The sequence below is a fragment of the Petromyzon marinus genome, chromosome 57 (genome assembly GCF_048934315.1).
Source record: "Petromyzon marinus isolate PM22_M1 ecotype Great Lakes invasive population chromosome 57, UKy_Petmar_22M1.pri1.0, whole genome shotgun sequence".
Lineage (NCBI taxonomy): Eukaryota > Metazoa > Chordata > Hyperoartia > Petromyzontiformes > Petromyzontidae > Petromyzon > Petromyzon marinus.
In genome coordinates, this window is record NC_133723.1 from 7,489,086 (window position 1) to 7,512,278 (window position 23,193).

Consider the following 23,193-nt stretch of genomic DNA (forward strand, 5'->3'; position numbering starts at 1 on the left):
TTCGATCCCCACCCTGACGCCTGCTGCTGTATATTTGGAGTTTGCGTGTCTCTCTCATCATCATCATCATCACGGTGGCTATGAGATGTTAACTACCTCGCCAGGTGTGCAGGGGGTCGTGGGTTCGATCCAGACCCTGACGCCTGCTGCTGTATATTTGGAGTTTGCGTCTCTCTCTCTCATCATTATCACGGTGGCTAGGAGATGTTAACTACCTCGCCTGGCGTGCAGGGGGTAGTGGGGTCGATCCAGACCCTGACGCCTGCTGCTGTATATTTGGAGTTTGCGTGTCTCTCTCTCTCATCATCATCACGGTGGCTAGGAGATGTTAACTACCTCGCCTGGCGTGCAGGGGGTCGTGGGGTCGATCCAGACCCTGACGCCTGCTGCTGCTGTATATTTGGAGTTTGCGTGTCTCTCTCTCTCTCCCTCTCTCCCCGTGGTCGCGTGGATTTTTATCCGGGCCCTCCTCCGTTCCCCCCCCCCCTCCTCCCCACACATTTTAGAACCAACGTCACGCACGCCTTTTAGAGTATTTTGCTAACTGCTGTGCATTTCCACGTGACGATGATGACGATGATGGCGATGCACTTCGTTGAGCTATGAGAACGAGGAGCGTCACAAGTTGGCATTGCCGTAATAATACACTACCAGAGCATGTTATTGTTTGCATGTTCGCCACAAGTATATTGTGGTCGATGCAAACACGATTCCTTGCAAAGAGGTTTCAGTTTGGTGTTTTAACATCTAAACACAGCTTAACACGTAGAAGGCTTTCGCGACCAATATTATTCATGATAAACGTTGTTGGCTTAGATCGCGTTATTTATAAATGTGTCGTAACCCTCCACCACCCGACACGGGCCAATCGGCAAAAAAAAAGTGTGTGTCACGTTGACGAAAGACAAAAAAGCTCACTACTTTAGCCCCACCGGTGTGTTGAAGAGTGAATCCACAACATTCACAGTTTTTGAGTAATGACGCTTCGCTGGTAATTACATCCGGCACCATCGGGCAATTCGCCAGCTGTTTGATTGCCAGAAAGGGTAAAACCGATTCTAACATAATAATCATAATAATCAGAATGATGACTCTCCTCGGCGTGAATTTTCATCACGATCCAAACGCTCCGCTCCTCCACTCCCCCCCGCGATTGCCTTCGGTCCGTGGCCAGACACCCGCGGATCGCGAAACAGCGGAAGCCGGCACGGAGCAAGGGACGGATTTGGCACGCGGCTTGAAAGAACGGCACGGCGGTGAAGCTACGGCGCAGTGAACCCCCACTCCCACCCCCACCCCCCCCCCCCCCCCCCCCCGGGGTCGACCCGAGTTCAATTCCGCGACGTGGCTAAGCGGCACCAGCGGCGAGCGATATCGCAACCGGGCCCCGCTGGGGGATGGCAACGGTCCAAACGATGGCACGTGGCCGACGTGACGCGGGGTCGTCCTGGGCTTAACCGCTGCGCCACCGCTCCTGTCCGGCGTCGTTACGGGCAGGAGGAGCGTGCCGGCGAGGTGTCCACGCAGCGGTGGATCGGCAGCACGATGCACGGAGTGTTCATCAGTTGTCGTGAAGGGGGGCCGAGTCTGTTTGTTGATGTATCCTCAGACGGGGGGAGCCCGTCAGAGACGACAAGTTTATCATTCAGCTTACGTGAGCACGCTTTACCTCTCTGGCCTCTACAATTTTTGTCTCAGTAGCATCAGCAGCAGCAGTAGCAGCAGCAGCAGTAGCAGCAGCTGCAGCAGCAGCAGCTGCAGCAGTAGCAGCAGCAGCAGCAGCTGCAGCAGCAGCAGCAGTAGCAGCAGCAGCAGTAGCAGCTGCAGCAGCAGTAGCAGCAGCTGCAGCAGCAGCAGTAGTAGCAGCAGCAGTAGCATCAGCAGTAGCAGCAGTAGCAGCAGCAGCTGCAGCAGCAGTAGCAACAGCAGCAGTAGCAGCTGCAGCAGCAGTAGCAGCAGCTGCAGCAGCAGCAGTAGCAGCAGCTGCAGCAGCAGGAGTAGCAGCAGCTGCAGCAGCTGCAGCAGCAGCAGTAGCAGCAGCTGCAGCAGCAGCAGTAGCAGCAGCAGTAGTAGCAGCAGTAGCAGCAGCAGTAGCAGCTGCAGCAGCAGCAGTAGCAGCAGCAGCAGTAGCAGCTGCAGCAGCAGTAGCAGCAGCTGCAGCAGCTGCAGCAGCAGCAGTAGCAGCAGCAGCAGTAGCAGCAGCAGTAGCAGCAGCAGTAGCAGCAGCAGCAGCAGCTGCAGCAGCAGCAGCAGTAGCAGCAGCTGCAGCAGCAGCAGCAGCAGCTGCAGCAGCAGCAGCAGCTGCAGCAGCAGTAGCAGCAGCAGTAGCAGCAGCAGCAGTAGCAGCTGCAGCAGCAGCAGCAGCTGCAGCAGCAGCAGTAGCAGCAGCTGCAGCAGCAGCAGTAGCAGCAGCAGTAGCAGCAGCAGTAGCTGCATCAGCAGCAGCAGCTGCAGCAGCAGTAGCAGCAGCAGTAGCAGCTACTGCAGCTACAGCTACTGCAGCTACTGCAGCTACAGCAGCTACTGCTGCAGCAGCAGCAGCTGCAGCAGTAGCAGCTACTGCAGCTACAGCTACTGCTGCAGCAGCGTTCGCCATGACAACCCGTATACGATTAGAGCCCCAAGTGTGCTACCGAGGGGGGGGGGGGTTGCCTCGGCTGGGGGCCGTCCATAAATGACGTCACGCACCTAGGGGGGGGGGTTTGAGAAATATGACGTCACATCAAAATGAGCAACTTTAAATAAATATAGACAACACGTTCTACTTAATTAAATAGACTTTTTAATAAATGTTTTCTTCTTACAGCATCAGAGTGCAGCGCCACATTAAATACGCACTACTACAATGACAATAGTTTAAAGCGATTTGAAGCATGTTTTATTTGGGGGGAGAGGAAGGGGGGCAGAGCTTTGTGACGTCATATTTGAGGGGGGGGGTCTGACTTTTTGTGACGCCGTGTGACGAAGGTGGGGGGGGGGGTCAAAAATCGTCCAAAATCGCGTGACGTCATTTATGGACGGCCCCCTGGTTTTATAAAACCCCACAAAAAACCTTGCAATCAGTTATCGGAAGTGGAGAGTCTCGCGGCGGGGAGTTGATTTTGTGTTGACGGGGATCGGGAAGTGTGGATCACCGTGGGGCTGGTGATGCGTGGGGGGTGGTCCAGTTTACCATGGAAGTCCAGTTTACCATGGGAGTCCAGTTTACCATGGGAGTCCAGTTTACCATGGAAGTCCAGCTTACCATGGGAGTCCAGTTCACCATGGGAGTCCAGTTCACCATGGAAGTTCAGTTTACCATGGGAGTCCAGTTCACCATGGGAGTCCAGTTCACCATGGGAGTCCAGTTCACCATGGGAGTCCAGTTCACCATGGGAGTCCAGTTCACCATGGGAGTCCAGTTTACCATGGGAGTCCAGTTCACCATGGGAGTCCAGTTTACCATGGAAGTCCAGCTTACCATGGGAGTCCAGTTTACCATGGGAGTCCAGTTCACCATGGGAGTCCAGTTTACCATGGAAGTCCAGCTTACCATGGGAGTCCAGTTTACCATGGGAGTCCAGTTTACCATGGAAGTCCAGCTTACCATGGGAGTCCAGTTTACCATGGGAGTCCAGTTCACCATGGGAGTCCAGTTTACCATGGAAGTCCAGCTTACCATGGGAGTCCAGTTTACCATGGGAGTCCAGTTCACCATGGGAGTCCAGTTTACCATGGAAGTCCAGCTTACCATGGGAGTCCAGTTTACCATGGGAGTCCAGTTTACCATGGAAGTCCAGCTTACCATGGGAGTCCAGTTTACCATGGAAGTCCAGCTTACCATGGAAGTTCAGTTTACCATGGGAGTCCAGTTCACCATGGAAGTCCAGCTTACCATGGGAGTCCAGTTTACCATGGGAGTCCAGTTTACCATGGGAGTCCAGTTCACCATGGAAGTTCAGTTTACCATGGGAGTCCAGTTTACCATGGAAGTTCAGTTCACCATGGAAGTTCAGTTCACCACGGGAGTCCAGTTCACCATGGGAGTCCAGTTTACCATGGGAGTCCAGTTTACCATGGGAGTCCAGTTCACCATGGAAGTCCAGTTCACCATGGGAGTCCAGTTCACCATGGAAGTCCAGTTCACCATGGGAGTCCAGTTCACCATGGGAGTCCAGTTCACCATGGAAGTCCAGTTTACCATGGAAGTCCAGTTTACCATGGGAGTCCAGTTTACCATGGGAGTCTAGTTCACCATGGGAGTCCAGTTCACCATGGAAGTTCAGTTCACCATGGAAGTCCAGTTCACCATGGGAGTTCAGTTCACCATGGAAGTTCAGTTTACCATGGCAGTCTAGTTCACCATGGGAGTCCAGTTCACCATGGAAGTTCAGTTCACCATGGAAGTCCAGTTCACCATGGGAGTTCAGTTCACCATGGGAGTCCAGTTTACCATGGGAGTCCAGTTTACCATGGAAGTCCAGTTCACCATGGGAGTCCAGTTTACCATGGGAGTCCAGTTCACCATGGGAGTCCAGTTTACCATGGAAGTTCAGTTTACCATGGGAGTCCAGTTTACCATGGGAGTCTAGTTCACCATGGGAGTCCAGTTTACCATGGAAGTCCAGTTTACCATGGGAGTCCAGTTCACCATGGAAGTTCAGTTCACCATGGAAGTCCAGTTCACCATGGGAGTCCAGTTCACCATGGAAGTCCAGTTTACCATGGAAGTCCAGTTTACCATGGGAGTCCAGTTTACCATGGGAGTCCAGTTCACCATGGGAGTCCAGTTTACCATGGAAGTCCAGCTTACCATGGGAGTCCAGTTTACCATGGGAGTCCAGTTCACCATGGGAGTCCAGTTTACCATGGAAGTCCAGCTTACCATGGGAGTCCAGTTTACCATGGGAGTCCAGTTTACCATGGAAGTCCAGCTTACCATGGGAGTCCAGTTTACCATGGGAGTCCAGTTCACCATGGGAGTCCAGTTTACCATGGAAGTCCAGCTTACCATGGGAGTCCAGTTTACCATGGGAGTCCAGTTCACCATGGGAGTCCAGTTTACCATGGAAGTCCAGCTTACCATGGGAGTCCAGTTTACCATGGGAGTCCAGTTTACCATGGAAGTCCAGCTTACCATGGGAGTCCAGTTTACCATGGAAGTCCAGCTTACCATGGAAGTTCAGTTTACCATGGGAGTCCAGTTCACCATGGAAGTCCAGCTTACCATGGGAGTCCAGTTTACCATGGGAGTCCAGTTTACCATGGGAGTCCAGTTCACCATGGAAGTTCAGTTTACCATGGGAGTCCAGTTTACCATGGAAGTTCAGTTCACCATGGAAGTTCAGTTCACCACGGGAGTCCAGTTCACCATGGGAGTCCAGTTTACCATGGGAGTCCAGTTTACCATGGGAGTCCAGTTCACCATGGAAGTCCAGTTCACCATGGGAGTCCAGTTCACCATGGAAGTCCAGTTCACCATGGGAGTCCAGTTCACCATGGGAGTCCAGTTCACCATGGAAGTCCAGTTTACCATGGAAGTCCAGTTTACCATGGGAGTCCAGTTTACCATGGGAGTCTAGTTCACCATGGGAGTCCAGTTCACCATGGAAGTTCAGTTCACCATGGAAGTCCAGTTCACCATGGGAGTTCAGTTCACCATGGAAGTTCAGTTTACCATGGCAGTCTAGTTCACCATGGGAGTCCAGTTCACCATGGAAGTTCAGTTCACCATGGAAGTCCAGTTCACCATGGGAGTTCAGTTCACCATGGGAGTCCAGTTTACCATGGGAGTCCAGTTTACCATGGAAGTCCAGTTCACCATGGGAGTCCAGTTTACCATGGGAGTCCAGTTCACCATGGGAGTCCAGTTTACCATGGAAGTTCAGTTTACCATGGGAGTCCAGTTTACCATGGGAGTCTAGTTCACCATGGGAGTCCAGTTTACCATGGAAGTCCAGTTTACCATGGGAGTCCAGTTTACCATGGGAGTTCAGTTCACCATGGAAGTTCAGTTTACCATGGCAGTCCAGTTCACCATGGGAGTCCAGTTCACCATGGAAGTTCAGTTCACCATGGAAGTCCAGTTCACCATGGGAGTTCATTTCACCATGGGAGTCCAGTTTACCATGGGAGTCCAGTTTACCATGGAAGTCCAGTTCACCATGGGAGTCCAGTTTACCATGGAAGTTCAGTTTACCATGGGAGTCCAGTTTACCATGGGAGTCTAGTTCACCATGGGAGTCCAGTTCACCATGGAAGGTCAGTTCACCATGGGAGTCCTTTTCACCATGGGAGTCCAGTTCACCATGGAAGGTCAGTTCACCATGGAAGGTCAGTTCACCATGGAAGTCCAGTTCACCATGGAAGGTCAGTTCACCATGGAAGGTCAGTTCACCATGGGAGTCCAGTTCACCATGGGAGTCCAGTTCACCATGGAAGGTCAGTTCACCATGGAAGGTCAGTTCACCATGGAAGTCCAGTTCACCATGGAAGGTCAGTTCACCATGGGAGTCTAGTTCACCATGGGAGTCCAGTTCACCATGGAAGTCCAGTTCACCATGGGAGTTCAGTTCACCATGGAAGTTCAGTTTACCATGGCAGTCCAGTTCACCATGGGAGTCCAGTTCACCATGGAAGTCCAGTTCACCATGGGAGTTCAGATCACCATGGGAGTCCAGTTTACCATGGGAGTCCAGTTTACCATGGGAGTCCAGTTTACCATGGAAGTCCAGTTCACCATGGGAGTCCAGTTTACCATGGGAGTCCAGTTCACCATGGGAGTCCAGTTTACCATGAGAGTCCAGTTTACCATGGAAGTCCAATTCACCATGGGAGTCCAGTTTACCATGGGAGTCCAGTTTCCCTTGGGAGTCCAGTTCACCATAGGAGTCCAGTTTACCATGCGAGTCCAGTTTACCATGGGAGTCCAGTTTACCATGGAAGTCCAGTTCACCATGGGAGTCCAGTTTACCATGGGAGTCCAGTTCACCATGGGAGTCCAGTTTACCATGAGAGTCCAGTTTACCATGGAAGTCCAATTCACCATGGGAGTCCAGTTTACCATGGGAGTCCAGTTTCCCTTGGGAGTCCAGTTCACCATGGGAGTCCAGTTTACCATGGGAGTCCAGTTTACCATGGGAGTCCAGTTTACCATGGAAGTCCAGTTCACCATGGGAGTCCAGTTTACCATGGGAGTCCAGTTCACCATGGGAGTCCAGTTTACCATGGAAGTTCAGTTTACCATGGGAGTCCAGTTTACCATGGGAGTCTAGTTCACCATGGGAGTCCAGTTTACCATGGAAGTCCAGTTTACCATGGGAGTCCAGTTTACCATGGGAGTTCAGTTCACCATGGAAGTTCAGTTTACCATGGCAGTCCAGTTCACCATGGGAGTCCAGTTCACCATGGAAGTTCAGTTCACCATGGAAGTCCAGTTCACCATGGGAGTTCATTTCACCATGGGAGTCCAGTTTACCATGGGAGTCCAGTTTACCATGGAAGTCCAGTTCACCATGGGAGTCCAGTTTACCATGGAAGTTCAGTTTACCATGGGAGTCCAGTTTACCATGGGAGTCCAGTTCACCATGGAAGGTCAGTTCACCATGGGAGTCCAGTTCACCATGGGAGTCCAGTTCACCATGGAAGGTCAGTTCACCATGGAAGGTCAGTTCACCATGGAAGTCCAGTTCACCATGGAAGGTCAGTTCACCATGGAAGGTCAGTTCACCATGGGAGTCCAGTTCACCATGGGAGTCCAGTTCACCATGGAAGGTCAGTTCACCATGGAAGGTCAGTTCACCATGGAAGTCCAGTTCACCATGGAAGGTCAGTTCACCATGGGAGTCTAGTTCACCATGGGAGTCCAGTTCACCATGGAAGTCCAGTTCACCATGGGAGTTCAGTTCACCATGGAAGTTCAGTTTACCATGGCAGTCCAGTTCACCATGGGAGTCCAGTTCACTATGGAAGTCCAGTTCACCATGGGAGTTCAGATCACCATGGGAGTCCAGTTTACCATGGGAGTCCAGTTTACCATGGGAGTCCAGTTTACCATGGAAGTCCAGTTCACCATGGGAGTCCAGTTTACCATGGGAGTCCAGTTCACCATGGCAGTCCAGTTCACCATGGGAGTCCAGTTCACCATGGAAGTCCAGTTCACCATGGGAGTTCAGATCACCATGGGAGTCCAGTTTACCATGGGAGTCCAGTTTACCATGGGAGTCCAGTTTACCATGGAAGTCCAGTTCACCATGGGAGTCCAGTTTACCATGGGAGTCCAGTTCACCATGGGAGTCCAGTTTACCATGAGAGTCCAGTTTACCATGGAAGTCCAATTCACCATGGGAGTCCAGTTTACCATGGGAGTCCAGTTTCCCTTGGGAGTCCAGTTTACCATGGGAGTCCAGTTTACCATGGGAGTCCAGTTTACCATGGAAGTCCAGTTCACCATGGGAGTCCAGTTTACCATGGGAGTCCAGTTCACCATGGGAGTCCAGTTTACCATGAGAGTCCAGTTTACCATGGAAGTCCAATTCACCATGGGAGTCCAGTTTACCATGGGAGTCCAGTTTCCCTTGGGAGTCCAGTTCACCATGGGAGTCCAGTTTACCATGGGAGTCCAGTTTACCATGGGAGTCCAGTTTACCATGGAAGTCCAGTTCACCATGGGAGTCCAGTTTACCATGGGAGTCCAGTTCACCATGGGAGTCCAGTTTACCATGGAAGTTCAGTTTACCATGGGAGTCCAGTTTACCATGGGAGTCTAGTTCACCATGGGAGTCCAGTTTACCATGGAAGTCCAGTTTACCATGGGAGTCCAGTTTACCATGGGAGTTCAGTTCACCATGGAAGTTCAGTTTACCATGGCAGTCCAGTTCACCATGGGAGTCCAGTTCACCATGGAAGTTCAGTTCACCATGGAAGTCCAGTTCACCATGGGAGTTCATTTCACCATGGGAGTCCAGTTTACCATGGGAGTCCAGTTTACCATGGAAGTCCAGTTCACCATGGGAGTCCAGTTTACCATGGAAGTTCAGTTTACCATGGGAGTCCAGTTTACCATGGGAGTCTAGTTCACCATGGGAGTCCAGTTCACCATGGAAGGTCAGTTCACCATGGGAGTCCAGTTCACCATGGGAGTCCAGTTCACCATGGAAGGTCAGTTCACCATGGAAGGTCAGTTCACCATGGAAGTCCAGTTCACCATGGAAGGTCAGTTCACCATGGAAGGTCAGTTCACCATGGGAGTCCAGTTCACCATGGGAGTCCAGTTCACCATGGAAGGTCAGTTCACCATGGAAGGTCAGTTCACCATGGAAGTCCAGTTCACCATGGAAGGTCAGTTCACCATGGGAGTCTAGTTCACCATGGGAGTCCAGTTCACCATGGAAGTCCAGTTCACCATGGGAGTTCAGTTCACCATGGAAGTTCAGTTTACCATGGCAGTCCAGTTCACCATGGGAGTCCAGTTCACTATGGAAGTCCAGTTCACCATGGGAGTTCAGATCACCATGGGAGTCCAGTTTACCATGGGAGTCCAGTTTACCATGGGAGTCCAGTTTACCATGGAAGTCCAGTTCACCATGGGAGTCCAGTTTACCATGGGAGTCCAGTTCACCATGGGAGTCCAGTTTACCATGAGAGTCCAGTTTACCATGGAAGTCCAATTCACCATGGGAGTCCAGTTTACCATGGGAGTCCAGTTTCCCTTGGGAGTCCAGTTCACCATGGGAGTCCAGTTTACCATGGGAGTCCAGTTTACCATGGAAGTCCAGTTCACCATGGGAGTCCAGTTTACCATGGGAGTCCAGTTCACCATGGGAGTCCAGTTTACCATGAGAGTCCAGTTTACCATGGAAGTCCAATTCACCATGGGAGTCCAGTTTACCATGGGAGTCCAGTTTCCCTTGGGAGTCCAGTTTACCATGGGAGTCCAGTTCACCATGGGAGTCCAGTTTACCATGAGAGTCCAGTTTACCATGGAAGTCCAATTCACCATGGGAGTCCAGTTTACCATGGGAGTCCAGTTTACCATGGAAGTCCATAGTGTACTGGGGGGGGGGGGTGGGGGTGATGATCGGTGCGTGTGGTCCCGACTGAGTTGGTTTGTTTTTATTCACGCGACCCCCCCACCACCCCCTACCACCCCCCCACCACCCCCCACCCCCCACTACCCCCCCACCACCCCCCACCACCCCCCACTACCCCCCACCACCCCCCCACTACCCCCCACTACCCCCCCACCACCCCCCACCACCCCCCCACCACCCCCCACCATCCCGCGTTTACCGTCTCTGGTAGGGGCCCGGCCTTGACTGCAGGTTGCTGATGACGCGTCGGAGACCTCACCATGGCTGACTTGCCCCAGATGCAAGGTAAACACACACAGTGTAAACACACACACAGTGTAAACACACACACAGTGTAAACACACACACAGTGTAAACACACACACACAGTGTAAACACACACACAGTGTAAACACACACACACAGTGTAAACACACACACACAGTGTAAACACACACAGTGTAAACACACACACACAGTGTAAACACACACACACAGTGTAAACACACACAGTGTAAACACACACACACCGTAAACACACACAGTGTAAACACACACAGTGTAAACACACACACACAGTGTAAACACACACACACAGTGTAAACACACACAGTGTAAACACACACACACCGTAAACACACACAGTGTAAACACACACACACACAGTGTAAACACACACACACAGTGTAAACACACACAGTGTAAACACACACACACCGTAAACACACACAGTGTAAACACACACACACACAGTGTAAACACACACACACAGTGTAAACACACACACACAGTGTAAACACACACACACAGTGTAAACACACACAGTGTAAACACACACACAGTGTAAACACACACACAGCGTAAACACACAAACACACAGACAGTGTAAACACACACAGTGTAAACACACACAGTGTAAACACACAGTGTAAACACACACACAGTGTAAACACACACACACAGTGTAAACACACACACAGTGTAAACACACAGTGTAAACACACACACAGTGTAAACACACACACAGTGTAAACACACAGTGTAAACACACACACAGTGTAAACACACACAGTGTAAACACACACACAGTGTAAACACACACACACACCGTAAACACACACACAGTGTAAACACACACACCGTGTAAACACACACACCGTGTAAACACACACACCGTGTAAACACACACACAGTGTAAACACACACACACACCGTAAACACACACACCGTAAACACACACACACACCGTAAACACACACACATACAGTGTAAACACACACACCGTAAACAAACACACAGTGTAAACACACACACCGTGTAAACACACACCGTGTAAACACACACACAGTGTAAACACACACACAGTGGAAACACACACAGTGTAAACACACACACAGTGTAAACACACACAGTGTAAACACACACACAGTGTAAACACACACACAGTGGAAACACACACAGTGTAAACACACACACAGTGTAAACACACACAGTGTAAACACACACACAGTGTAAACACACACACACACACCGTAAACACACACACACAGTGTAAACACACACACACCGTAAACACACACAGTGTAAACACACACAGTGTAAACACACACACAGCGTAAACACACAAACACACAGACAGTGTAAACACACACACAGTGTAAACACACACAGTGTAAACACACAGTGTAAACACACAGTGTAAACACACACACAGTGTAAACACAGTGTAAACACACACACAGTGTAAACACACACACACAGTGTAAACACACACACAGTGTAAACACACACACAGTGTAAACACACAGTGTAAACACACACACAGTGTAAACACACACAGTGTAAACACACACACAGTGTAAACACACACACACACCGTAAACACACACACAGTGTAAACACACACACAGTGGAAACACACACAGTGTAAACACACACACACACCGTAAACACACACACCGTAAACACACACACACACCGTAAACACACACACATACAGTGTAAACACACACACCGTAAACAAACACACAGTGTAAACACACACACCGTGTAAACACACACCGTGTAAACACACACACAGTGTAAACACACACACAGTGGAAACACACACAGTGTAAACACACACACAGTGTAAACACACACAGTGTAAACACACACACAGTGTAAACACACACACACACACCGTAAACACACACACACAGTGTAAACACACACACCGTAAACACACACAGTGTAAACACACACACAGTGTAAACACACACACACCGTAAACACACACACACACACACCGTAAACACACACACACAGTGTAAACACACACACAGTGTAAACACACAGTGTAAACACACACACACCGTAAACACACACACCGTAAACACACACACACACACCGTAAACACACACACACACACCGTAAACACACACACAGTGTAAACACACACACAGTGTAAACACACACACACCGTAAACACACACACAGTGTAAACACACACACACCGTAAACACACACAGCGTAAACACACACACACCGTAAACACACACACAGTGTAAACACACACACAGTGTAAACACACACACACCGTAAACACACACACCGTAAACACACACACCGTAAACACACACACACACAGTGTAAACACACACACGCAAACTCCAAATATACAGCAGCAGGCGTCAGGGTTGGGATCGAACTCACGACTTTCTGCGTACCAGGCGAGGTAGTTAACATCCCCTAGCCACCGTGACACGCCTGAATGAGGTAGTACCTCAATTGAGGCTGAGTCGACCTAGGAGATGTCATCATCATCATCCATCATCGTCATCCGTCATCATCGTCACCATCATTCGTCGTCATCGTCACCATCATCCGTCGTCATCGTCACCATCATCCGTTAGCATCGTCACCATCATCCGTTAGCATCGTCACCATCATCCGTCATCATACGTCATCATTCGTCGTCATCGTCAAGGTACACCTATCCTGACACGAGCGCCGTGGTGACGTCGTTGTTGTCACGATGATCACGTGATGTAACACAAATTTTCTCCCTGGGTACTAAGTGTTAGCTTTTATTGTATTGCTCATGCCTAAAAAGTCTAGGCAATGGCTAGTATTAGTAATAGGTTTTACCCTTTTAACTGGCACAAAAACTGACACCTTTATTCAAGGCATCATGTTTGCAATAACCACAATACAAGCAGTCAAAATGCAAACAAAAAAGACAACTCTGATAATAAAATGCACTGTCCTTGAATTTGATTGGTCCACACCCGAGACGGCTTTTCTTAGAGCCTAGTCTCCACTGGTGTTGGACCAGAAGACGCCAAAAGGCGTACAACTCAAAAACAGCGCACTATCAGAGTATTGAGGGCTCGGGGTGAGCATTTACATTTTGAGACCTCCTTTGCCAGTAACAAGATATAGGAATAGGTTTTACCCTTTTAACTGGCACAAAAAATGGCTAGTATTATTCCCCACAAACTTTGCTTTTGTGACCAGGACTTTACGTGAAGGAGAGACACGAACGCACACCACGTTTTCTCATCGACAATAGGTACAAAATATCATTGTCCTGGTCACAAAAGCAAAGTTTGTGGGGAATAACAATAGCCATTTTCTGTACTTTTGAGGCATAAGCAATTAGGAAATAACGCTTACTACCCAGGATCAAAATATGTTTTTTTTCCGTTACAACGTGTTATTATTATCAGCAGCTGCCATGATCTCTCGGCTGCAAGATGAAGCCCTCGGCTAAGGGAGGTGGGGGAGGGCTGGGTAGATATTTGACCATACTTCACCACGCTGGTCGGGGTAGGTCGGCGTGAGCCGCGGCTGGGAGTCGAACTGGGGCCTCTCTGGCCGCTGTGCCCACCACCTCACGGCTCCAACCCAACCCACAAGCGGGAGCATGATAAAAAAAATTAAAAAAATATTTTTTTTAAAATTTGACTTAACTTTGGGGACTGCATGAATTCATATTCTGGGTTATTTCGGTAAAGTCACGCCGATAGAAAATATATATTTTTGTTATAATGAAATAAAATTAAAAATAATAAATTGAACATAATCAAAGCAAAACCCCCCAACGACGTTTCGATCGCAACACAAGCGCTCTTCAATTTCACATCTACGTGACTTTACCGAAAGATTTCGATTTAAAGCTTTCGTGACTGCAATGATTCATCTTCTTTGATTCTTTCGGTAAAGTCACGTAGAATGAGAATAAAATAATAAATTGATAAAATAAAATAGCACAATAATATTCTCACGACGTTTCGGCCACAACACAAGCGGCCTTTACCGAAAGAACCAAGAAAAATAATGAAATAAAAAAATTCGTTTTATTTACACGAAATAAAAAAATTACAATTATGAATCATAGGTTACGACGTTTTTTATTATGCTGATGATGATTAGGAGGAAGCGTAGACTCACGAAGCACGGTGGCCTCTTTGTTCCGATCGTATAGCAGCCGAGTATCAATAATGCACCGGTCACGCACGCGCACAGAGGCAAAGGTCCCCCGTATAGCCTCCGCAGACGGGAGGGGCAAGTGTTGTGAGCGTGCAGCAGCACCTATGAAGGCCGCCACCGTGGCTCACGACGGTGGTGGGGGTGGGGGGGGGGTGGTGGGCAACACCACGCCCGGCCGCCTTTGTCTCCCTCGTGGCGATGTTCATAGGTTGCTACTCGCTAACCGCACTTGCCCCAACAGTCTGTTACACGCTATACGGGGAGTATTTGTCTTTGTGTACACACACACACATAAGCAGCAGTACTCTAACGTGAGTGCGGACGGGTAATTATATTATCAGAGCGAATCATCAAAGCGCTTCCTGCACCATTGAACAAGAGGTGTGGGGGTGGGGGGATGGGGTGGGGGTGGGGGGATGGGGTGGGGGTGGGGGGATGGGGTGGGGTGTGGGGGGATGGGGTGGGGGTGGGGGGATGGGGCGGGGGCACTTCCCATCTCTTCTTAACATCCCTGAGCCAGTGCTGGAAAATCCACGTTCTCATGGCGGGGACGAGTCTAACCCTAATCCCAAACTTTAAACCCTAATCCCAAACTCTAAACCCTAATCCCAAACTCTGAACCCTAAAGCTACCCCTACCCTACAGCCTACACCCAACCCTAGCATAGAAGTTTTAGATTACCATGGGAATCCATGATGGCAAATTAGAAAAATTAAGACGGAAAATCACAAATCATCGCCCTCCCACTCCTGGCATTCCGATGCTCGCTCTCAGGCCGGCGCTGCCTGACAGCGAGCACTGGGAGTACAGCTGCCGCTGGGGGTACAGCTGCCGCTGGGGGTACAGCTGCCGCTGGGGGTACAGCTGCCGCTGGGGGTACAGCTGCCGCTGGGGGTACAGCTGCCGCTGGGGGTACAGCTGCCGCTGGGGGTACAGCTGCCGCTGGGGGTACAGCTGCCGCTGGGGGTACAGCTGCCGCTGGGGGTACAGCTGCCGCTGGGGGTACAGCTGCCGCTGGGGGTACAGCTGCCGCTGGGGGTACAGCTGCCGCTGGGGGTACAGCTGCCGCTGGGGGTACAGCTGCCGCTGGGGGTACAGCTGCCGCTGGGGGTACCCCTCGTCTAGACCATTTTGCCGGGTAAGGCCAGACTGAGGTGTGTAGCTCTTGTGTTCAAAAGCGACGACGTGGCCATCACTAATGATCGCCGAACGAAGAGCGGCTTAAAGTCATCATCACGCGGAAATGAATCACGGCAGCCAACTGCTTGAAACGCGTGACTTTGATTCTCTATGTGGAGGGAAAAAGCGGAGGACCCGGAGAGAGAAATCCACACTACCACCGAGAGAGAGAGACACGCAAACTCTAAATATACAGCAGCAGCAGGCGTCACGGTTGGCATCGAACCCACGACCTCCTGTATATCAGGAAAGGTAGTTAACATCTCCTAACCACCGTGATGATGATAAGAGAGAGCCACAAACTCCGAAAAAACAAAAGCAGGCATCGTCAGGGTCGGGATCGATACCCACGAACCTCCTGTACACCAGGCGAGGTAGTTAACATCTCCTAGCCAACGTGATGATGATGATGAGAGAGACGCAAACTACAAATATACAACAGCAGCAGACATCGGCATGGGTCGGGATCGAATCCACGAACCTCCTGTACACCAGGCGAGGTAGTTAACATCTTCCTCGCCACCGCGGCGTTGCAGTGTGGGGTGTGGTTGGAGCCACGTGCTACGCGCCCCTGCTCCGCATCTCACCGCCAGACCAGATCTTCCTGTTCGTCTGCACAAGCCGGACCCCGAATTTGCGCTGACTCTTTGAGCCTCCCTGCAACCGGGGTGCGACTTCATGTTTGGCATCGACGCTGATGCTAATTTGTGATTAATATGATGCCGATGGTTGATAATTATTGTTGGTGTTGTCGTCGTTAGAATTAATTACGAATTGTTTACACATCTGAGGCCGTCTTGTGTGTGCGTCTGTCGAGGCCACGTGTTCTCCTTTATTGCAAGGCCATCGCGGGGGCCAATAGCGACCCATCTGGTGGCCTTTAGTGCGGCCCCTGGTGGTCTTTAGCGTGGCCCCTGGTGGTATTTAGTGAGACCCCTGGTGGTCTTTAGTGAGACCCCTGGTGGTCTTTAGTGTGGCCCCTGGTGGTCTTTAGTGAGGCCCCTGGTGATCTTTAGTGTGGCCCCTGGTGGTCTTTAGTGAGGCCCCTGGTGATCTTTAGTGTGGCCCCTTGTGGTCTTTAGTGTGGCTCCTGGTGGTCTTTAGTGTGGCCCCTGGTGGTCTTTAGCGTGGCCCCTGGTGGTCTTTAGTGTGGCCCCTTGTGGTCTTTAGTGCGGCCCGTGATGGTCTTTAGTGTGGCCCCTGGTGGTCTTTAGTGTGGCCCCTGTTGGTCTTTAGTGTGGCCCCTGGTGGTCTTTAGCGCGGCCCCTGGTGGTCTTTAGTGTGGCCCCTTGTGGTCTTTAGTGTGGCTCCTGGTGGTCTTTAGTGAGGCCCCTGGTGGTCTTTAGTGTGACCCCTGGTGGTCTTTAGCGTGGCCCCTGGTGGTCTTTAGTGCGGCCCGTGATGGTCTTTAGTTTGGCCCCTGGTGGTCTTTAGTGTGGCCCCTGGTGGTCTTTAGTGCGGCCCCTGGTGGTCTTTAGCGTGGCCCCTGGTGGTCTTTAGTGTGGCCCCTGATGGCCTTTAGTGTGACCCCTGGTCGTCTTTAGTGTGGCCCCTGGTGGTCTTTAGCGTGGCCCCTGGTGGTCTTTAGTGTGGCCCCTTGTGGTCTTTAGTGCGGCCCGTGATGGTCTTTAGTGTGGCCCCTGGTGGTCTTTAGTGTGGCCCCTGTTGGTCTTTAGTGTGGCCCCTGGTGGTCTTTAGCGCGGCCCCTGGTGGTCTTTAGTGTGGCCCCTTGTGGTCTTTAGTGTGGCTCCTGGTGGTCTTTAGTGAGGCCCCTGGTGGTCTTTAGTGTGACCCCTGGTGGTCTTTAGCGTGGCCCCTGGTGGTCTTTAGTGCGGCCCGTGATGGTCTTTAGTTTGGCCCCTGGTGGTCTTTAGTGTGGCCCCTGGTGGTCTTTAGTGCGGCCCCTGGTGGTCTTTAGCGTGGCCCCTGGTGGTCTTTAGTGTGGCCCCTGATGGCCTTTAGTGTGACCCCTGGTCGTCTTTAGTGTGGCCCCTGGTGGTCTTTAGTGAGGCCCCTGATGGCCTTTAGTGTGACCCCTGGTGGTCTTTAGTGCGGCCCCTGGTGACCTTTAGTGCGGCCCCTTTGATCTTTAGTGTGGCCCCTGGTGGTCTTTAGCGTGGCCCCTGCTGGACTTTAGTGTGGCCCCTGGTGGTTTTTAGTGAGGCCCCTGATGGCCTTTAGTGAAGCCCCTGGTGATCTTTAGTGAGGCCCCTGGTGGTCTTTAGGGTGGCCCCTGATGGTGTTTAGTGTGGCCCCTGGTGGTTTTTAGTGTGGTCTTTGGTGGTCTTTAGTGAGGCCCCTGGTGGTCTTTAGTGTGGCCCCTGATGGCCTTTAGTGTGGCCCCTGGTGGTCTTTAGCGTGGCCCCTGGTGGTCTTTAGCGTGGCCCCTGATAGTCTTTAGTGTGGCCCCTGGTGGTCTTTAGTGTGGCCCCTGGTGGTCTTTAGTGTGGCTCCTGGTGGTCATTAGTGCGGGCCCTGGTGATCTTTAGTGCGGCCCCTGGTGATCTTTAGTGTGCTCTTTGGTGGTCTTTAGTGAGGCCCCTGATAGTCTTTAGTGAGGCCCCTGGTGGTCTTTAGTGTGGCCCCTGATGGCCTTTAGTGTGCCCCTGGTGGTCTTTAGCGTGGCCCCTGGTGATCTTTAATGTGGCCCCTGGTGGTCTTTAGTGTGGCCCCTGGTGGTCTTTAGTGTGGCTCCTGGTGGTCATTAGTGCGGGCCCTGGTGATCTTTAGTGCGGCCCCTGGTGATCTTTAGTGTGGCTCCTGGTGGTCTTTAGTGTGGCTCCTGGTGGTCATTAGTGTGGCCCCTTGTGGTCTTTAGTGAGGCCCCTGGTGATCTTTAGTGTGGCCCCTGGTGGTCTTTAGTGAGGCCCCTGGTGGTCTTTCATGCGGTCCCTGGTGGCCTTTAGTACGGACCCTGGTGGACTTTAGTACGGCCCCTGATGGCCTTTAGTGAAGCCCCTGGTGATCTTTAGTGAGGGCCCTAGTGGTCTTTAGCGTGGCCCCTGATGGTCTTTAGCGTGGCCCCTCGTGGTCTTCAGTGTGGCCCTTGGTGGTCTTTATCGTGGCCCCTGGTGGTTTTTAGTGAAGCCCCTGGTGATCTTTAGTGTGGCCCCTGGTGGTCTTTTGCGTGGCCCCTGGTGGTCTTTAGCGTGGCCCCTGGTGATCTTTAGTGTGGCCCCTGGTGGTCTTTAGTGTGGCCCGTGGTGATCTTTAGTGTGGCCCCTGGTGGTTATTAGTGTGGCCCCTGGTGGTCTTTAGTGTGGCCCCTGGTGGTCTTTAGTGTGGCCCCTGGTGGTCTATAGCGTGGCCCCTGTTGATCTTTAGTGTGGCCCCTGGTGATCTTTAGTGTGGCCCCTGGTGGTCTTTAGTGTGGCCCCTGGTGATCTTTAGTGTGGCCCCTGGTGGTCTTTAGCGTGGCCCCTGGTGGGCTTCAGCGTGGCCCCTGGTGATCTTTAGTGTGGCCCCTGGTGGTCTTTAGTGTGGCCCCTGGTGGTCTTTAGTGTGGCCCCTGGTGGTCTATAGCGTGGCCCCTGTTGATCTTTAGTGTGGCCCTTGGTGGTCTTTAGTGTGACCCGTGGTGGTCTTTAGTGTGGCCCCTGGTGGTCTTTAGCGTGGCCCCTGGTGGTCTTTAGTGTGGGCCCTGGTGGTCTTTAGTGTGGCCCTTGGTGGTCTTCAGTGTGGCCCCTGGTGGTCTTTAGTGTGGCCCCTGGTCGTCTTTAGCGTGGCCCCTGGTGGTCTTTAGCGCGGCCCCTCGTGGTCTTTATTGTGGCCCCTGATGGTCTTTAGCGTGGCCCCTGGTGATCTTTAGTGAGGCCCCTGTTGGTCTTTAGCGTGGCCCCTGGTGATCTTCAGTGTGGCCCCTGGTGGTCTTTAGTGCGGCCCCTGGTGGTCTTTAGTGTGGCGCCTGGTGGTCTTTAGTGCGGCCCCTGGTGGTCTTTAGCGTGGCCTCTGGTGGTCTTTAGTGAGGCCCCTGGTGGTCTTTAGTGTGGCCCCTGGTAGTCTTTAGCGTGGCCACTTGTGGTCTTTAGTGTGGCCCCTGATGGCCTTTAGTGTGGCCCCTGGTGGTCTTTAGCGTGGCCCCTGGTGGCCTTTATTGCGGCCCCTGGTGATCTTCAGTGTGGCCCCTGGTGGTCTTTAGTGCGGCCCCTGTTGGTCTTTAGCGTGGCCCCTGGTGGTCTTTAGTGTGGCGCCTGGTGGTCTTTAGTGTGGCCCCTGGTGGTCTTTAGCGTTGCGCCTGGTGGTCTTTAGTGCGGCCCCTGGTGGTCTTTAGCGTGGCCTCTGGTGGTCTTTAGTGAGGCCCCTGGTGGTCTTTAGTGTGGCCCCTGGTAGTCTTTAGCGTGGCCACTTGTGGTCTTTAGTGTGGCCCCTGATGGCCTTTAGTGAGGCCCCTGGTGATCTTTAGTGTGGCCCCTTGTGGTCTTTAGTGTGGCTCCTGGTGGTCTTTAGTGTGGCCCCTGGTGGTCTTTAGCGTGGCCCCTGGTGGTCTTTAGTGTGGCCCCTTGTGGTCTTTAGTGCGGCCCGTGATGGTCTTTAGTGTGGCCCCTGGTGGTCTTTAGTGTGGCCCCTGTTGGTCTTTAGTGTGGCCCCTGGTGGTCTTTAGCGCGGCCCCTGGTGGTCTTTAGTGTGGCCCCTTGTGGTCTTTAGTGTGGCTCCTGGTGGTCTTTAGTGAGGCCCCTGGTGGTCTTTAGTGTGACCCCTGGTGGTCTTTAGCGTGGCCCCTGGTGGTCTTTAGTGCGGCCCGTGATGGTCTTTAGTTTGGCCCCTGGTGGTCTTTAGTGTGGCCCCTGGTGGTCTTTAGTGCGGCCCCTGGTGGTCTTTAGCGTGGCCCCTGGTGGTCTTTAGTGTGGCCCCTGATGGCCTTTAGTGTGACCCCTGGTCGTCTTTAGTGTGGCCCCTGGTGGTCTTTAGCGTGGCCCCTGGTGGTCTTTAGTGTGGCCCCTTGTGGTCTTTAGTGCGGCCCGTGATGGTCTTTAGTGTGGCCCCTGGTGGTCTTTAGTGTGGCCCCTGTTGGTCTTTAGTGTGGCCCCTGGTGGTCTTTAGCGCGGCCCCTGGTGGTCTTTAGTGTGGCCCCTTGTGGTCTTTAGTGTGGCTCCTGGTGGTCTTTAGTGAGGCCCCTGGTGGTCTTTAGTGTGACCCCTGGTGGTCTTTAGCGTGGCCCCTGGTGGTCTTTAGTGCGGCCCGTGATGGTCTTTAGTTTGGCCCCTGGTGGTCTTTAGTGTGGCCCCTGGTGGTCTTTAGTGCGGCCCCTGGTGGTCTTTAGCGTGGCCCCTGGTGGTCTTTAGTGTGGCCCCTGATGGCCTTTAGTGTGACCCCTGGTCGTCTTTAGTGTGGCCCCTGGTGGTCTTTAGTGAGGCCCCTGATGGCCTTTAGTGTGACCCCTGGTGGTCTTTAGTGCGGCCCCTGGTGACCTTTAGTGCGGCCCCTTTGATCTTTAGTGTGGCCCCTGGTGGTCTTTAGCGTGGCCCCTGCTGGACTTTAGTGTGGCCCCTGGTGGTTTTTAGTGAGGCCCCTGATGGCCTTTAGTGAAGCCCCTGGTGATCTTTAGTGAGGCCCCTGGTGGTCTTTAGGGTGGCCCCTGATGGTGTTTAGTGTGGCCCCTGGTGGTTTTTAGTGTGGTCTTTGGTGGTCTTTAGTGAGGCCCCTGGTGGTCTTTAGTGTGGCCCCTGATGGCCTTTAGTGTGGCCCCTGGTGGTCTTTAGCGTGGCCCCTGGTGGTCTTTAGCGTGGCCCCTGATAGTCTTTAGTGTGGCCCCTGGTGGTCTTTAGTGTGGCCCCTGGTGGTCTTTAGTGTGGCTCCTGGTGGTCATTAGTGCGGGCCCTGGTGATCTTTAGTGCGGCCCCTGGTGATCTTTAGTGTGCTCTTTGGTGGTCTTTAGTGAGGCCCCTGATAGTCTTTAGTGAGGCCCCTGGTGGTCTTTAGTGTGGCCCCTGATGGCCTTTAGTGTGCCCCTGGTGGTCTTTAGCGTGGCCCCTGGTGATCTTTAATGTGGCCCCTGGTGGTCTTTAGTGTGGCCCCTGGTGGTCTTTAGTGTGGCTCCTGGTGGTCATTAGTGCGGGCCCTGGTGATCTTTAGTGCGGCCCCTGGTGATCTTTAGTGTGGCTCCTGGTGGTCTTTAGTGTGGCTCCTGGTGGTCATTAGTGTGGCCCCTTGTGGTCTTTAGTGAGGCCCCTGGTGATCTTTAGTGTGGCCCCTGGTGGTCTTTAGTGAGGCCCCTGGTGGTCTTTCATGCGGTCCCTGGTGGCCTTTAGTACGGACCCTGGTGGACTTTAGTACGGCCCCTGATGGCCTTTAGTGAAGCCCCTGGTGATCTTTAGTGAGGGCCCTAGTGGTCTTTAGCGTGGCCCCTGATGGTCTTTAGCGTGGCCCCTCGTGGTCTTCAGTGTGGCCCTTGGTGGTCTTTATCGTGGCCCCTGGTGGTTTTTAGTGAAGCCCCTGGTGATCTTTAGTGTGGCCCCTGGTGGTCTTTTGCGTGGCCCCTGGTGGTCTTTAGCGTGGCCCCTGGTGATCTTTAGTGTGGCCCCTGGTGGTCTTTAGTGTGGCCCGTGGTGATCTTTAGTGTGGCCCCTGGTGGTCTTTAGTGTGGCCCGTGGTGATCTTTAGTGTGGCCCCTGGTGGTTATTAGTGTGGCCCCTGGTGATCTTTAGTGTGGCCCCTGGTGGGCTTCAGCGTGGCCCCTGGTGGTCTTTAGTGTGGCCCCTGGTGGTCTTTAGTGTGGCCCCTGGTGGTCTATAGCGTGGCCCCTGTTGATCTTTAGTGTGGCCCCTGGTGATCTTTAGTGTGGCCCCTGGTGGTCTTTAGTGTGGCCCCTGGTGATCTTTAGTGTGGCCCCTGGTGGTCTTTAGCGTGGCCCCTGGTGGTCTTTAGCGTGGCCCCTGTTGATCTTTAGTGTGGCCCCTGGTGGTCTTTAGTGTGGCCCCTGGTGATCTTTAGTGTGGCCCCTGGTGGGCTTCAGCGTGGCCCCTGGTGATCTTTAGTGCGGCCCTTGGTGGTCTTTAGTGTGACCCGTGGTGGTCTTTAGTGTGGCCCCTGGTGGTCTTTAGCGTGGCCCCTGGTGGTCTTTAGTGTGGGCCCTGGTGGTCTTTAGTGTGGCCCTTGGTGGTCTTCAGTGTGGCCCCTGGTGGTCTTTAGTGTGGCCCCTGGTCGTCTTTAGCGTGGCCCCTGGTGGTCTTTAGCGCGGCCCCTCGTGGTCTTTATTGTGGCCCCTGATGGTCTTTAGCGTGGCCCCTGGTGATCTTTAGTGAGGCCCCTGTTGGTCTTTAGCGTGGCCCCTGGTGATCTTCAGTGTGGCCCCTGGTGGTCTTTAGTGCGGCCCCTGGTGGTCTTTAGTGTGGCGCCTGGTGGTCTTTAGTGCGGCCCCTGGTGGTCTTTAGCGTGGCCTCTGGTGGTCTTTAGTGAGGCCCCTGGTGGTCTTTAGTGTGGCCCCTGGTAGTCTTTAGCGTGGCCACTTGTGGTCTTTAGTGTGGCCCCTGATGGCCTTTAGTGTGGCCCCTG

At 52.6% G+C, this 23,193-nt stretch overlaps 1 protein-coding gene across 5 annotated transcripts in view; it reads left to right on the forward strand.

Annotated features, from left to right (window-relative positions):
* Positions 1 to 23,193, forward strand: part of LOC116955004 (ras-related protein Rab-27A-like) — a 94,880-nt gene that overhangs the window by 16,487 nt on the left and 55,200 nt on the right. For 2 of the 5 annotated variants that reach the window (XM_032975925.2, XM_032975924.2), the window contains exon 2: positions 10,282 to 10,355. The exons of 1 other annotated variant lie outside the window; for it this stretch is intronic. In XM_032975925.2, the coding sequence (XP_032831816.1) occupies positions 10,331 to 10,355 (25 nt within the window). In that variant the 5' untranslated portion in view covers positions 10,282 to 10,330. Of the gene's footprint in view, positions 1 to 1,174; positions 1,299 to 10,281; positions 10,356 to 23,193 lie in introns of those variants that run through there. 2 more of the 5 variants (XR_012929720.1, XM_076052729.1) reach the window with 2 other exon arrangements.